Consider the following 13748-nt stretch of genomic DNA (forward strand, 5'->3'; position numbering starts at 1 on the left):
TTGTTATCATCAAAACATCAATAATTAATTCATTGAAATTAATTAATGTGAGATCAAGGGCCAATAAGCCAACACTTAGAGTTTATATTAGAGTTTATATGATGTATGTGTGCGTGGTGGAATTGAATTGTTATTGGTGTTAACGTAACTCTCCAGCTAACAAGATATAATTTATATATCAGCAGCAGTAGCCGCCACAGGAAAGCAAAAGCCGCCTTCTGTTTTAACTTAATCTCGTATAAACTCCATTGCTTTCCATTAGAAGATAGAAACAAACAGCCGTCGAAAGAACTAAAACTAATCACAGTCCACAAGTGGAAATGGTTATACATCCATTAGTTTTCATTCTATTTTGGTTGTCCGAACAAACTTTTCCGGAAAAACACAGCTAAAGATACTACTTACAATCCATTAGTGAACTAAATCATCAGAAAACTTGAACAAGAGAAGAGACACGCTTCTTGGATATTGATTAACCACTACGTATACACAAAATTCAATAGAAAAAAATCTGATTAGGCTGAGCAAGGCGTGGCCTCCCGTTATGATCATACCCAGAGAAAATTAGCTTACTCTCTTCCTCCTCCTCCATCCTCCACATAGAATCCCCACAATAATAGTCCCAAGGAGTAGGAGAAGTCAGGGCAGGGCAAGAAAAGTTGTTGCAGTCTTCTTCACTGTACACATCTTGATTCATAGTCAAGCTCTCATGATCCGATAGATCAATATCTTTCCATATATCATCCATGGAGAATCCATTTGGATCACCCAGTTCTTGATTCTCCACCATCTTCTTCTTTGTTGATGGTGATGAAGCTGAGATTTCAGACCCCCCTGAGTCGAAAAACTTCACTGGTCCAGTGTCTGCAGGAAATTCCACAGCTGGGTTGTTGGATGAATAAGAGGACGAGGAGGAGGAAGATGAAGACAAAGCCCTTCTTTTCTCCTGTGCCTTCTTCCTCATGTGGGTTCTCCAGTAGTTCTTGATTTCGTTATCCGTGCGGCCAGGCAATTTCCGAGCAATTTTAGACCATCTGAGATGCAACAAAGGAAGTTAGAGATGATGTGTAACAACCCAAGCCCACCGCTAGCAGATATTGTCCTCTTTGGGGTTTCCCTTCTAAGATTCCCCTCGAGGTTTTAAAACGCGTCTGCTAGGGAGAGGTTTCAATGAAAATCTATCTAGTTTTAGGGATAGACCTGTTTCCCCATTTGTTGTGAAGTTCAAGCACGAGTCGTTCTTCTTGAGCAGTCATCTTGCCTCTCTTGAGACCAGGATGAAGGTAATTAACCCATCTCAGCCTGCAACTTTTTCCTGTTCTGTTTAGTCCTACAACACAAATGCCAAATCCCAAATCCCAAATCCAAATGGGAAGTTAAAACAGAGCCTTTCACAAAAATAGCAAATCTTCAGTTTAGCCTACCTAGCAACTGTCTCCCGCCACCTTCAAACCTGAAACTTTAGCAATGAAATCCCATCTTCGATCGCCAAACAAGCCCACAAAGCATATCAGTTGGATGTCTTCTTGCTCTGTCCATGGACCCTTTCTGATTTCCTGTCCCTCAACCATTTTTTGTTCTTTTCTTCTCTCCCACCAACTCATGGAGATTTTGGGTGTATTCTACTAATATTTATAGCACCCAAATCTTAACCACTCAACTTTACTCTGAGATTAAATAACCAAGGAGATTGCATCCTGACCGTACATGTAATGTAATGTAATTGGGATAGAGCCTCCATGGTGGTGGGGTGGGGGTATTTAGTGATAAGCAACCTTATGCCTATGGTGTATGCCATTAGCGCCCAAAATAATCAAAGTAGGCGATTGATATGTGGATGTTGCTTTCAAAAACGCCTCCTTCAAACCCAAGGGTCGATGACCTCTTAGTTTTTTAAATCGTTTTCGAGAAAACCCACTATTGGATTAAAAAAACCCACGTTGAGATGTAGTGGAATTTGAAATAAGGTGGAGCCTGTGGGAGGCACTTGGCATATGCATTGGAAGTGTTCGACGAAATGCCCCAGAGAGTTCCAATGTGCAAAAAGTTTGAAGCTTGTTCTTCGTGGGATCCCTTTCCCTTTCCCTTTCCCTTTCTGAAAATGGCTGTCAAATCGTTTGTATTGAGAAAAGACATCATCGAAATTCCACCAACAACAGCATGGTTTTGTTCTGTGATTGCTGAATTAAGCTGCCCAAGAAGATGGCTCCACAATGATATCAGCCAAAGCCAATTGTTTGAAACAAAGACAGGACGAATAAGGACTACCGTTGGACATGAATAAAACTTCCACTTTCTATTGCTTTGCCATTGTTCACACGACACTTCCACTGCTCTTCATTATCGCTTCTATTTTGGTAAAGTTAAAAAAAAAAAAAAAAAAAAAAACATCCATTCAATGAGCTTAAAAGTAATTCCTTTCGTTGGTCAATTTTTTGTTTTTGATGGGTAACTTTTGAATTCTTATAACTTGTGCTTGAAACGTACGTTTATGATCTGTGCAAGTTAGCATGTTGTAAAAAATGTAGCCTGGATGAACAAACTTGCACGGTAAATCTAGATTTATCTGCTTGTGAAGGTCAAAAGAATTGAAATTACTATTCATATCAACAATGTCTACCTTTCTTTTCAATTACTAAATTATTAGAGAACTCCAAAATTAAGCGTGTTTAACTTAGAACAACCATATATTAGGTGACCTTCTAAATATTTTCCTCGAAACCATGTGGGTAAAGACATAACACGCCGAAAAGATTCGTATTGGTCTGTGGGGATAGTCTTTACTCTTAGGAACAACAAGTAGGTAACGTGGTTATGAGGCATGTGGGTAGAGACAAAACATGTCAAAAAGATTTGTATTGGTATGTGGAGATAGTTTTTACTCAACAGTTAGATAAGGGAATGTCTGAGTTATTGGTATTGAATTAGCTTAAGCCATGGGTTAGATAAGTCTCTTCAACTTTTTTTTCTTTGCTTTCATATATTTATTTTGATGGTATATTTTGTTTATAGGTTTTTGAGTGTTTTAAGAATTAAGAAAACATTAATCAAGTTATTGATTTTTTTCAAATAACAATATTAATAATAAAAAGGTATTTTAGAAAAGTAGCATTAAAGAAAAAGAAAAAAAAAATAGAGAAATGAATAAAAGCCACTAAAAATAAAGATTATTTTGGCCAAAAATCCTATCCACACATCCTTAGAAGCAGATATTTATTATTTTATCTCCATAATTTCACATCAATAAAATAACTCATAAATTATTTATAAAAAAAAAACAATAATAAACATAAATCATATATTATATAACAAAGAGCATAATTTAGCAAATTGAAAAGAAAAAAAAAGAAAAAGAATTTGGTGTCACCGGGGGTGTGTTTATCAAAACTCAGATACAGACAAATTAAGAAATAAATAAATAATCATGTGTTTTCTAAAATAATAATAATAATAAAAAAAAATAAATAAATAAATAAAGAATGTGTGGAGCATTTTGGTTTTGCATTTAAATATTTTATTGCCTTTTTGCCCACCCCTCCATTTCCTTCTCACTTTTTTTCTTTTCTTTTTTTAAGAGATAAATCACTGGTGACGTGGAACTCACCACTTTTAACCCCTTTTCTGTCTAATGTACTCCACCCACTTTCTAGATGAACTCCTTCGACTATAATCTTATAATATTTGTTGATCGAGGGCACGTGACGTCATATTTATATTTGCTTAACTTTTTTTTATTGCTTCAATCTGTCACGTGGCATGTGGCAAAACTTGTATGGGTAACTCTAATCTCTAAAATATATATTAAATTCATTTGATAACTAAAACTATGTTAGGAGATGAAGATTTACATTCTTTTTCTTTTTCTTTTTAAGTCTAAGATCGTGTGTCAGACTCAAAATTTGAACTTCAAACCTCTTAGTAGAACGTCCGACACACCTAAAATTTAATTTTTATAATTTTTAAAAAATAAAGTTAGTTTTAATGAAATTGATTGATTGTTATGTGAATATATTTTAAAATTTATAGACAATATATAATTTAATTTTTAAACATTTATAATAGAGTGTAAATACCTTCGTTTAAAAAAAAATTATTTAAAATTTATTGCCAGCCCAGCCCAATAATTCACTCGGCCCATTCCCCATCCCCTTCCCAACCCGTGGCCCACCCCACCTTTACCCTCCGCTCCGGCGCCGGCGCCCCTCCTCCTCCTCCTCCTCCTCCTCCTCCATCTTCTTCCCTTTCTCCTCTTGTTTCTTCTCTACCAGAAGCCTTCAAAACCCTCACCCCAACAGAGTAGCTTCCAGTGATAAATTTTAATTTTTTTTTAAAAAAAATTAAATCACGAGGTTAGTTCAAAAAAAACACAAAACAAAGTTGCAGACTTATAACATCGAGGTTGGTCCTCGCCTTCCTCGGTTCTCTAATTCTTATGATTGAGTCACCGAAAACAGGAGTGTAACTAGTAGTGAATTTCATTTTTTAAAGTTATTTTTAGTTATTTCATTCTCGTGATCACTCTCATTTCCGAGTTAATTTTAGTTCATTAATGTGCGAGTGTCACTTGACTATCACGACTAATTGGTGTTCGTGGATCTACAAACTAGAACCATGAACATGTTCTTGCGAGTGTTCTTATTCCGTTAATTAGTTGACTTGATAGAACATGAAATCTAATTTTCTTCATTTTTTTTTTTTATATACTGATTTATTATACAGTAAAACTCTAAATTTTCATTTTAATGTTGCAAGATATATGAAAGATTTATGAACACAAAATTAAATAATTTTATCGTACATGAAAATCTTAATACATAAAATTCTAATTCTAATGATTAAATAAACAAAAAACTTCAAAATTAAAAAACGCGATGATTACTTCTAAAAAAAAATAGCTTTGGAATAATTTTTTTTTACTCATAAATATTGAAATTAATTTCCGAAGTCACTTGCAAAAGAACGTGTGAAGCTTAATTACGAAGTAGTTTCAAATAATTTAATAAATAATATATATATATATATATATATATATAGTTTATAATGGCTGTATTTGGTAGCCACGCGCTTTGACACAGTGGTAAACAGAATCAGAATCAGAAACGTCGCAGCACTTTCCATCGCAGCGCTTTCCGGCTTCATTCATCCATCTCCGCCGCATCCACACCTTCAAGATTTTGCCGACATAGAATATATATATCATACATTTTGATCCAATTTCCATATCCACTCACTCATCTGATTTTGTTTCCATTTCATCTGATGAAGCGATTCAGAGTTCAATCTCAAATCGACGTAATGGGAGTCACCGATTGCTTGATTTCAAACCACGCCAACACGGCGGCGTTTTCCGGCCGAGTTTTTGTCTGCAAAACTTGTAATCGTGAATTTTCCTCGTTTCAAGCTCTTGGCGGCCACAGAGCTTCTCATCGGAAGCTCAAACCGTTTCTTTCCGGTGACGGTCTTCATAATATTGGTATTAAGACGAAGACTCATGAGTGCTCTGTCTGTGGACTTGAGTTTCCCCTAGGGCAGGCTCTCGGCGGCCATATGCGCCGCCACCGGAACTCTTCTCCGCCCGCCGATTGTCCACCGACGACTCAGCCTGTCTCCGATGAATCCGATTACGACATCGGCGTCGGAGGAATTTTTGGAGTGGATTTGAATCTGACGCCGTTGGAGAACGATCTTGTTCGGTTGCAGTTGATGGCTCCGCCGGTCGGTTGCTTGACATAATTTTTTTTTTTTTTTTTTTTTTTTTTTTTTTTTTTTTTTTTTTTTTTTTTTTTTTTTTTTTTTTTTTTTTTTTTTTTTTTTTTTGTGTAGAATATTTCATTTATTTATTGATACTATAAACATACAAAAAAATTGTTTCATCTTTCAAGAATCTTCCAAAAAATATGAAGAAATTGATGGCTGTTTGAAAGAATTGATTGAAATATATGAGAAAAGCGAAAATTATAACTCCAAAATATGAAAATCGATTAAGCAAATTGGAATAATTTTCATCGCGGAACGCCACGATCGCGCTACAAAAATCATTTACCGGAAATAAAATACCAGATCGGCGCTGAAGAACGAACCTGGTTGAAAAATCATACGGCGGTGCTTTGTTCTTGCATTGTCGTGATTTTGCGGCGAATTAGGGCTCCAATTCCACGGCGAAAAAAACGAGCGATCGATTTCAAGAAATGAAGTTAGCCTATAATAATCTATTGATTCAACCGATGGAGCAATCACGAAATCTCGGCGTTGCGGTGGTTGTGGCGGCAGGAGGTTCTTCTCCTCCAACTTCTGGCGGATTTTACGGCGGCGCTCTACCTCTTTCTGAAATAGCTTCTGCCATAGTTGGTCTTGGGCCTTGAAACGCATGTTCTTGAGATTTAGACTAAATCAATGTGTTTAAATTGAGTAGAAAATTACAGAGTTTCGTGTTCTTGAAAATCAAAATGGATTGAACCAAAGTCTTGAAGATGGGTATACAATCCCTTCAATTTCTTTAAATATAAGAACAACATCAATTTCAACCCCTAAATTTTGAAGTTATTATGATTAAGCTATCAAAATTATTTATATAATTACTAATTATTAATTTTTTTAATATTTTTTAATCCTAATTTTATATCGTTAAGATTAGTTCCATTCCAATCTTATATTAGTCCATTCATGTTATCTCTTATTTATTCGAGCACGAAACAAAACAATATTTAAAAAATAATTGTCGTGTAGTTTCTAGAAGCATTTTAGATGATTTAAAAAATTTAAAATATTTGTATTAATTTAATTAATTAATTTTTTTTTAGAAAACACTTAATAAATAGTCACATATATATTTTTTAAATATGTGAAATTATTTATCTTTGATTTAAAAAAAAAAATTGGGTATTATATATGTCTATATATATATATATATATATATATGTATGTATGTATGTATTTTGTCATTGTCATATATCTTTTGCTTTTTAATGATATTTAAATTAAAAAAAGTATATTAAGAAAAGAATTAAAAAAATTATACATCGTCAGGAAATAGAGTATTTTCTTCAACATAGTTTCCACTTTCTAGAACTGGAGTTTGCTCAATTACCCTATCAGTCCCCTCCCTCATGAAGCCATCATTTTTGTCGAAATTCGTCGCCGGAGTGGTAGCCTCGCCGGAAATCTACTGTTTCGCAACCTAGTAATCAACAGACGGTATGTTTTCCCTGTTCATGTTAATGGTAGAAAGAAGTTCAATTTTGTGTTTCTGCGTCTATTTCTAGGTTTTTCGCCTGCTCGAAAAATTGCACGATCGATGTTGTTTCGCTATTGTGTAAAAGGAGAATGATGTCTTCTTTTCTTGACATTTTCGGCGTTTATTAGAAGTATAAGTACAGTTCTTTTCTCATTAATTGGTGCAGTGAAGTGGTGAGCTCGAAGAAATTTGGAGATTGTTCGTTTAACGAGGAACCTATGTTTTTAGACTGAGTTTCTATGGAGGTTCATGCTTCTTCGCGTGGTACATGCTGTGTTGAGTGAATGAGACTATACTATTTCGGACTAGAGGAAGAATCAGAATGGTATGCTTTTAAGTTCTCGAAGTCTGAATTTCTATGTTTTTTTGCTTAAAACTGCTTGCGTCGGAGCTTGGAAGAATACTAGATTTGAGTAATGGCTAGGCGCTAAGAGTTTGACCAAGATCTCATGATATCATCTGATTGAATTTTTTTAAATGGAAACAGTTTCCCTCTTTTAATTTGTATATCGTTAGTGTTATACATATTCCTATACTTTAGGGTTTAATTCAGTATTGCGGTCTTGAATGATTTACTTTTGTCTTTCAAATTTTGAAGTAGGCTTTAGCGATCTTGATCTCCGGGATGTTTGATTGGCTTCCTCGTTTCATCGCTCTGATGATAAGTTTTACGATTGTAAAATGAACTCGATGTGTCTTGGACTTGAGACTAGCGCAATTTTTCTTATATACAAATTAGGAACATGAACTCTGTGTACCACCCTCAAAAGACCTTTTGAAAAAAAAAATTATATCATGGAGAACAGTGATATAAAACTCAAAAATGTGACAGTAAATAGTTTCTTGGCATTAATTCTTTTCTGATTTTTCTCTGAATAATCATATCTTAGTGGACCTATGATTTTGGAAATGACAGAAAGAATCCACTTGCTCTTACTATTTGTGATGTTCTGTCCAGAGCAAAGGTTTTTGGATGACTAAGGGTCCTGGGCATGAAAATGATGCAAATTCAACTTTTGACAGCCCATCATTACTAGACACTAAGCGGGCACATCACTGGTTTATAGATGGTTGTGAAACACAGGTTTTCCCCAACAAGAAACAAGCAATTCAAGCTTCGAATAGTAAAATGACCGGAGCGCTGTCAAATGTGAATGTTCTTCCTTGGGATCATCATGCTGCTAATTATCAGTCTGTTTCACATCAACTTATCGGTCGCCTACTTGGACCTGAATCAATAAGGTCCGCTGACTTCGATCTAACAAAAGCATCTTCTGTAATGTCTGATAATTTGGATCTCAGGAGAAAAGGTATTGAAGTTGAAGAGCAATATGGAGAGGATGCATCTGTTGGGTTGTCTGTTTCTCATGGTTTGGAGGACCCTGAAACATGTCTTAGCTACGGAGGAATTAGAAAAGTTAAAGTCAATCAGATTAAAGATAATATACATGATCTGCAACCATGTCTAAGAAGTAATTCTAATAGGGAAGATGGTGGTCAACTTACCATAGAAGGCTACTATAAGGATATCGAAACAGGTCTTGTGTCTGTGGGATCAGCCTATATTAAGGAGGATGACAGTTTCAATTTGATGAACCAAACCTCCAATGATGGGGATCGCCACATTAGGTTACTAGGTCATAATGGGAAGGTGGTCGACAATGCTATCTCCGTCGGTGATGATTATGGTAAGCGGGATGCAAATATAATCTCATTTGACGGATTTCCCAATGAGCAAGATATTATCTCCTTAGGCAGGTCTCTGGGTAGCCATGACTCAACATTCTATGAACCTTCATTCCAAGCAACTGAAGCTGATGGTGTCACAGAATTGGAATCATCTAGTTTTGATGTAGGTGTAAGCAGTACACAGATAGCTAAGCAAAAGCCTGATACGATGCCGAAGAGTAGACCAGAATACAAAATGAGGAAAGAAGCTCCAAACAGCTTTCCTTCAAATGTTAGAAGCTTGATATCAACTGGTATGCTCGATGGCGTTCCTGTTAAGTACGTTTCTGTAGCCAGAGAGGTAACTTTTTTTTCTTCACTTCATTTACACTCTAAGTTGTGCCTCACCGTGTGGCTGCTCATACGCTTCACCGATTTTATTAGGAGCTTCGTGGAATTATAAGGGGATCTGGCTATCTTTGTGGATGCCAATCTTGCAACTTTTCCAAGGTAAGTAAGTAATTAAAATTTTCCCCTCATGTCACAGTTCAAGATAAATCAGTCAGATCAGACCTAACACACTCTTTCTGTGTTTCCTTGGAAGATGCTTAATGCCTACGAGTTTGAGCGTCACGCTGGCTGCAAAACAAAACACCCAAATAATCATATATACTTTGAGAATGGGAAGACGATTTACCAAATAGTACAAGAATTAAGAAGCACCCCAGAGAGCTTGTTGTTTGATACAATTCAAACAATATTTGGTGCACCTATCAATCAGAAATCTTTTCGGATTTGGAAAGGTAAAGAATAAATTTTCTTTATCTATCTCTCTCACACACATCACCACCTACAACTGTGCTCTTCACTTGAATAATATGTTTTGCATTGATTTTTTCAGAATCATTTCAAGCAGCTACTCGTGAGCTTCAGCGCATATATGGTAAGGATGAACTTAACCTTTAGCATGCTAGACTTCATTGCAAGTTCTGTAAATGCAAGACAAGATTAGGTGGGTTCTGTGCAGAGAATCAAATTTTAGTTGCTAACTGATTCATGGTCTGTCCGATTTCATGGAAGCTGAAAATGATTGTTGTCAGGATGGTAGTTAAAATTCAAGGCAACCAAGTGTCAAGTACAGTGAACAATGGGGGTTAGAATTTAGATTTTGCACCGTACTTGGAGTGTTTGTGACCATTTTATTATGGAAACTGCATTCACGTTGTAAATCTCTTAGCATAAAAACCTTTCTATGCTTTCTGTAAACTGTGAAATTGTGTAGCTTTAGAGTGTATGTATTGGGGGTTTGACTTTTGAAGACGTGGAAATTTAAGCCTTTTTGTTCTTGTTGTTTGTTTCTACTTTTTGGCACATTCTTTAGTTGAAAGTTGAATAGATTTTGCTCGATTGTAAGATACAGACTTCATTTTCGATTTATCTGTCGTTCAGCTTCTCAGTTCTTATCTCTCTCGTTTCTATGTCGTCGGATGTCGACGTCACTCGCTTTGTTATTTCCTTGTTGGACTCTCTTATCAATTTTTATTTCTCCACCCGACCTCGTCTCTGTGTTTCTCGTTAAATGTCGTCATTGACTATCTCTCCGCTTGATGCTTCGTTCCATTTTTGTCAGACTTCTCTCTACACTCCGTTGTTATACAATCCAAACCCAACTTGAAAATAGAGGGTTGGAAATTTTTAGATTGGTCCAAAAAAGTCCCTCGACACACACCAAGCTTCTTTCAGTTTAGAGAAAGAGTAATAAGACGGAAATAATTAGTCATTTTGAAGTAAAAATAGTTGCTTATATACAAACCTTCTTATAGCAAACAAATAATTGGGGATAACATTGTTCCTCAAAAGCCAAAAAGGAAAGGTAAACAGACCAAATAAATCTCTTTATCATTATAGACAATGACCATAAATGAAATTCTAAAACGTGAAATTACCTATGTATCTATTACACACACTAAATGAAATTCAAAAGAATCACGAAATAACTAAGATGCCCCCACCATCAATGAAGTGTGGCTTCAATATCATGACTACTTCAAAGGGATTGATCATCTTAAGAACCACAGCAGCTTGATTTTTGCGCAGCCTGACCAGCATTGTCTCCCTGGTCTTGTTGATTAATCTTGATCGTCGACGACTGCGAGCAAACGTAACAAAAGCCCGACTTTTTAGTTCGTGAATTCAGAAAAATAAAAGGTAATAGAGCTTATGTTGTTCTTAATTATTGGGTGATCTAATAGCATAACAATAGAATACCTCGGCTTTTGAATCAGTATCAGAGAGACGCTGTTTTATATCCCTTGCTATTGAGAAGAAAACTTCTTCCACATTAAGATTTGTCTTTGCACTCTGTAATGCAAATATCTTTCAGCCTCCAACTTTACACACTCTTGTGGAAAAATTAGACAAAAGGAAGAGCAAGCAAGCAACTCACAGTTTCGAAGAATTTGATCCCATACTCATCAGCAAGCGCTTGTCCTTTGGATTTAGGCACAGCCTGACAGAGAAGGATATTAAAAGCACGAGGTGAGTGGCATAACCATTTAGCTCTTTTTTCGGAGTCCGGCCACGAGGTCTGATAAGTATGAATCATAGTTCTAATATTTTTTATAATAGTTTGGAATCTATTTCATATATTCTGTGCTCCAGATACTAGGCTAGACTGAATATCCAAGGAGATAAAATCAGTTTATGCCTTTCTTTTCAGCTTTTATAGCAGAATATGACATACCCTTTTGCTTTCATCCATGTCAGCCTTGTTTCCAACCAATATTTTGTTGACGTTATCAGAAGCATGTTGTTCGATATTGCGAATCCAATTTCTAATATCTGAAAATGGTTAGAGAATAAGAAATGAGTAGGCAAAATGATAACAAAAATGGAAGAAAACGCTCGTTTATACAATAGCGAGTGGAATGCATAAGCCCTGTTAGAGATAGGGGCGAGTACTACATCAGCTCATAAGTCTATCAAACGTCCTTGACCATCCACCACATAGGAAAAAGCATAATAAATGATGGAAGGATACATTGGATTCAATAAAATTTTGTACAAAGATTGAATGTAATTCACCAAAAGAAAAATCTGCAAGCAAAAATGGTAAACATGGTGATTACTGTTGAAAGATGATTCATCTGTTACATCGTAGACCAGCAAAATGCCCATTGCTCCACGGTAGTAAGCTGAAAACAACAAACGGAAGAGTTGAGAAACTCTGCTAATTGGAATGTTTGTTAAGATGATTAATGCTAATGATACAATCTAGCACATGATAAAAACATTTTAAAACACGTCTGTTAGGGAGAGGTTTCTACATCCTTATAAAAAATGTTTCGTTCCCCTCTCCAACCGACATGAGATCTCACAAACATCTTGTCAAACAAAGAAAAGAGAATCAATTAGCAAAGAAGAAACTGCAACCTATGCTGTCAAACATCATCATTCATAGGCCTAATACGAGATCAGCAACAACAAACAATCCCAAGACACTCAACTCCAAGTTCAACTCAACAAACAATCCCAAGACACTCAACTCCAATTTCAACTCGAATCTTAAAGGTAAAACAATTAGCCATTCCATGAAAGATTTACAATTTAGACAGAGATGTAGAAAAGAAGAGCCACAAATCAATTTCATTCAAACACAATGTTATATATATCTATCATGATTCCACCTCCCAGCAACAGACAAGTGTATGATCACGAAGGGTGGAAAAGAATACCTGTGGTGATTGTACGGAAGCGCTCTTGACCAGCCGTATCCCAAATTTGGAGCTTGATCCGCTTTCCATCAAGCTCAATGGTTCTGATTTTGAAATCAATACTGCAGGAGGAAAAAATGACATAGTTAGTCCAGATGTAAACTTTTTACTTCCTTAATCCCACTAGACATGGGCATTTGCATTCATCTAGAAAATTGAAGATCATACACACCCAATGGTAGTGATAAAACTAGTGGTGAAGGATCCATCTGAAAAACGTAAGAGAAGGCAACTCTTACCAACACCTGCACGAATAAGCAACCAAATGAACAGAAACAAAGAACATCATTAGGTGGCATTACAATGCGAACAGAATCAGCAATTCAACAGAAAGAATGCCGTCGATAAAATGAAGATGTTCAAATTTACATCGTGTAAAATATATCCAATCAGCAACAAGCTTCCTCAATCACCAAATCAATTTCAGCGCAATGAGTAATGATATTATCATCCAAAAAAAACCTGAGGGATCAGGGAGAGCGATCCCAGATCCAAGAAAAACAAGCATTCCCAAAGGAAAATTTTCGCGCGTTCCGAATCAACAAACCATAATGAGACAACCTCAAAGAAAATATTAGAAAATGAGGCTCTATTTGAAACCGAAAAGAAAATTACACACCGCTATCGCCGATTAAAAGAAGCTTTATGAGATAATCATAATCCGCCCGAGCTCTTGCAGGTGGAGCAGCCATTACAATTCCAATCAAATCGATCAAGAAAAAGACAAGCCTCCCTTGGAAATAACCTAAAACATCATCAAAACAACCCGAAATGAAAAAAAAAAAAAAAAAAACACCAACTCCATAAACGAACAAAATACAGAAAGGCATAAAACTCCAAAATGCTAGAGAAATGTACCGATTCCAAGACAGAAACAACCAAGTCACCGGCGAGGCGCGTAAGGTGGCGCGTGCGAGTTTAGAGAGAGATCGACAGTGATTCGTTGGTTAATTTGGCGATATTAGCGAGAAACAGGAAAAAAAAATTCGTTCAGAGGCTCATCGCCTATAAAGAGACCTTTATCTCGGACCTTATTCCCTTTCTTTAGCGGGACCAGACCGTGAACCCTATGA

The 13748-nt window shown here is 36.1% G+C and overlaps 4 protein-coding genes across 4 annotated transcripts; 2 read left to right on the forward strand and 2 right to left on the reverse strand.

Moving 5' to 3' along the window:
* Positions 1 to 311: 311 nt before the first annotated feature.
* On the reverse strand, positions 312 to 1872 carry LOC111484512 (transcription factor MYB59-like). The gene is made up of 3 exons (XM_023131150.1): positions 1454 to 1872; positions 1201 to 1330; positions 312 to 1034 (listed from the first exon to the last, which is right to left on the reverse strand). Exons 1-3 carry the CDS (start codon positions 1602 to 1604, stop codon positions 497 to 499), a joined length of 819 nt encoding a protein of 272 aa, XP_022986918.1. The 5' UTR covers positions 1605 to 1872; the 3' UTR covers positions 312 to 496.
* Positions 1873 to 5053: 3181 nt separating this feature from the next.
* On the forward strand, positions 5054 to 5768 carry LOC111484537 (zinc finger protein ZAT12-like). Its single transcript, XM_023131188.1, has one exon. The coding sequence runs from the start codon at positions 5260 to 5262 to the stop codon at positions 5731 to 5733; it is 474 nt and encodes a 157-aa protein (XP_022986956.1). The 5' UTR covers positions 5054 to 5259; the 3' UTR covers positions 5734 to 5768.
* A 1264-nt stretch (positions 5769 to 7032) lies between these two features.
* Positions 7033 to 10261, forward strand: LOC111484473. The gene is made up of 6 exons (XM_023131094.1): positions 7033 to 7194; positions 7401 to 7559; positions 8193 to 9263; positions 9347 to 9412; positions 9507 to 9705; positions 9804 to 10261. The coding sequence occupies exons 2-6, from the start codon at positions 7557 to 7559 to the stop codon at positions 9866 to 9868; spliced, it is 1404 nt and encodes a 467-aa protein (XP_022986862.1). The 5' UTR covers positions 7033 to 7194; positions 7401 to 7556; the 3' UTR covers positions 9869 to 10261.
* A 421-nt stretch (positions 10262 to 10682) lies between these two features.
* LOC111484528 (ras-related protein RABE1c-like) lies at positions 10683 to 13700 on the reverse strand. The gene is made up of 9 exons (XM_023131170.1): positions 13534 to 13700; positions 13295 to 13420; positions 12848 to 12920; positions 12637 to 12737; positions 12031 to 12096; positions 11646 to 11743; positions 11349 to 11411; positions 11171 to 11263; positions 10683 to 11051 (listed from the first exon to the last, which is right to left on the reverse strand). The coding sequence occupies exons 2-9, from the start codon at positions 13365 to 13367 to the stop codon at positions 10968 to 10970; spliced, it is 651 nt and encodes a 216-aa protein (XP_022986938.1). The 5' UTR covers positions 13368 to 13420; positions 13534 to 13700; the 3' UTR covers positions 10683 to 10967.
* Between the last annotated feature and the right edge of the window lie 48 nt (positions 13701 to 13748).

This window comes from Cucurbita maxima, unplaced genomic scaffold (genome assembly GCF_002738345.1).
Source record: "Cucurbita maxima cultivar Rimu unplaced genomic scaffold, Cmax_1.0 Cma_Scf00009, whole genome shotgun sequence".
NCBI lineage: Eukaryota > Viridiplantae > Streptophyta > Magnoliopsida > Cucurbitales > Cucurbitaceae > Cucurbita > Cucurbita maxima.

Coding starts and splice junctions, on each gene's coding strand:
- LOC111484512 (XM_023131150.1), bottom strand. CDS start 1,604: ATGAGTTGGTGGGAGAGAAGAAAAGAACAAAAAATGGTTGAGGGACAG. Junction 1,331..1,453: donor TTTCATTGCTAAAGTTTCAG/GTTTGAAGGTGG, acceptor TTTGTGTTGTAG/GACTAAACAGAACAGGAAAA. Junction 1,035..1,200: donor CACAACAAATGGGGAAACAG/GTCTATCCCTAA, acceptor GTTGCATCTCAG/ATGGTCTAAAATTGCTCGGA.
- LOC111484537 (XM_023131188.1), top strand. CDS start 5,260: ATGAAGCGATTCAGAGTTCAATCTCAAATCGACGTAATGGGAGTCACC.
- LOC111484473 (XM_023131094.1), top strand. Junction 9,264..9,346: donor ACGTTTCTGTAGCCAGAGAG/GTAACTTTTTTT, acceptor CGATTTTATTAG/GAGCTTCGTGGAATTATAAG. Junction 9,413..9,506: donor AATCTTGCAACTTTTCCAAG/GTAAGTAAGTAA, acceptor TTTCCTTGGAAG/ATGCTTAATGCCTACGAGTT.
- LOC111484528 (XM_023131170.1), bottom strand. CDS start 13,367: ATGGCTGCTCCACCTGCAAGAGCTCGGGCGGATTATGATTATCTCATA. Junction 12,738..12,847: donor AGTTTTATCACTACCATTGG/GTGTGTATGATC, acceptor TTCCTCCTGCAG/TATTGATTTCAAAATCAGAA. Junction 11,264..11,348: donor GGATCAAATTCTTCGAAACT/GTGAGTTGCTTG, acceptor TTTGCATTACAG/AGTGCAAAGACAAATCTTAA.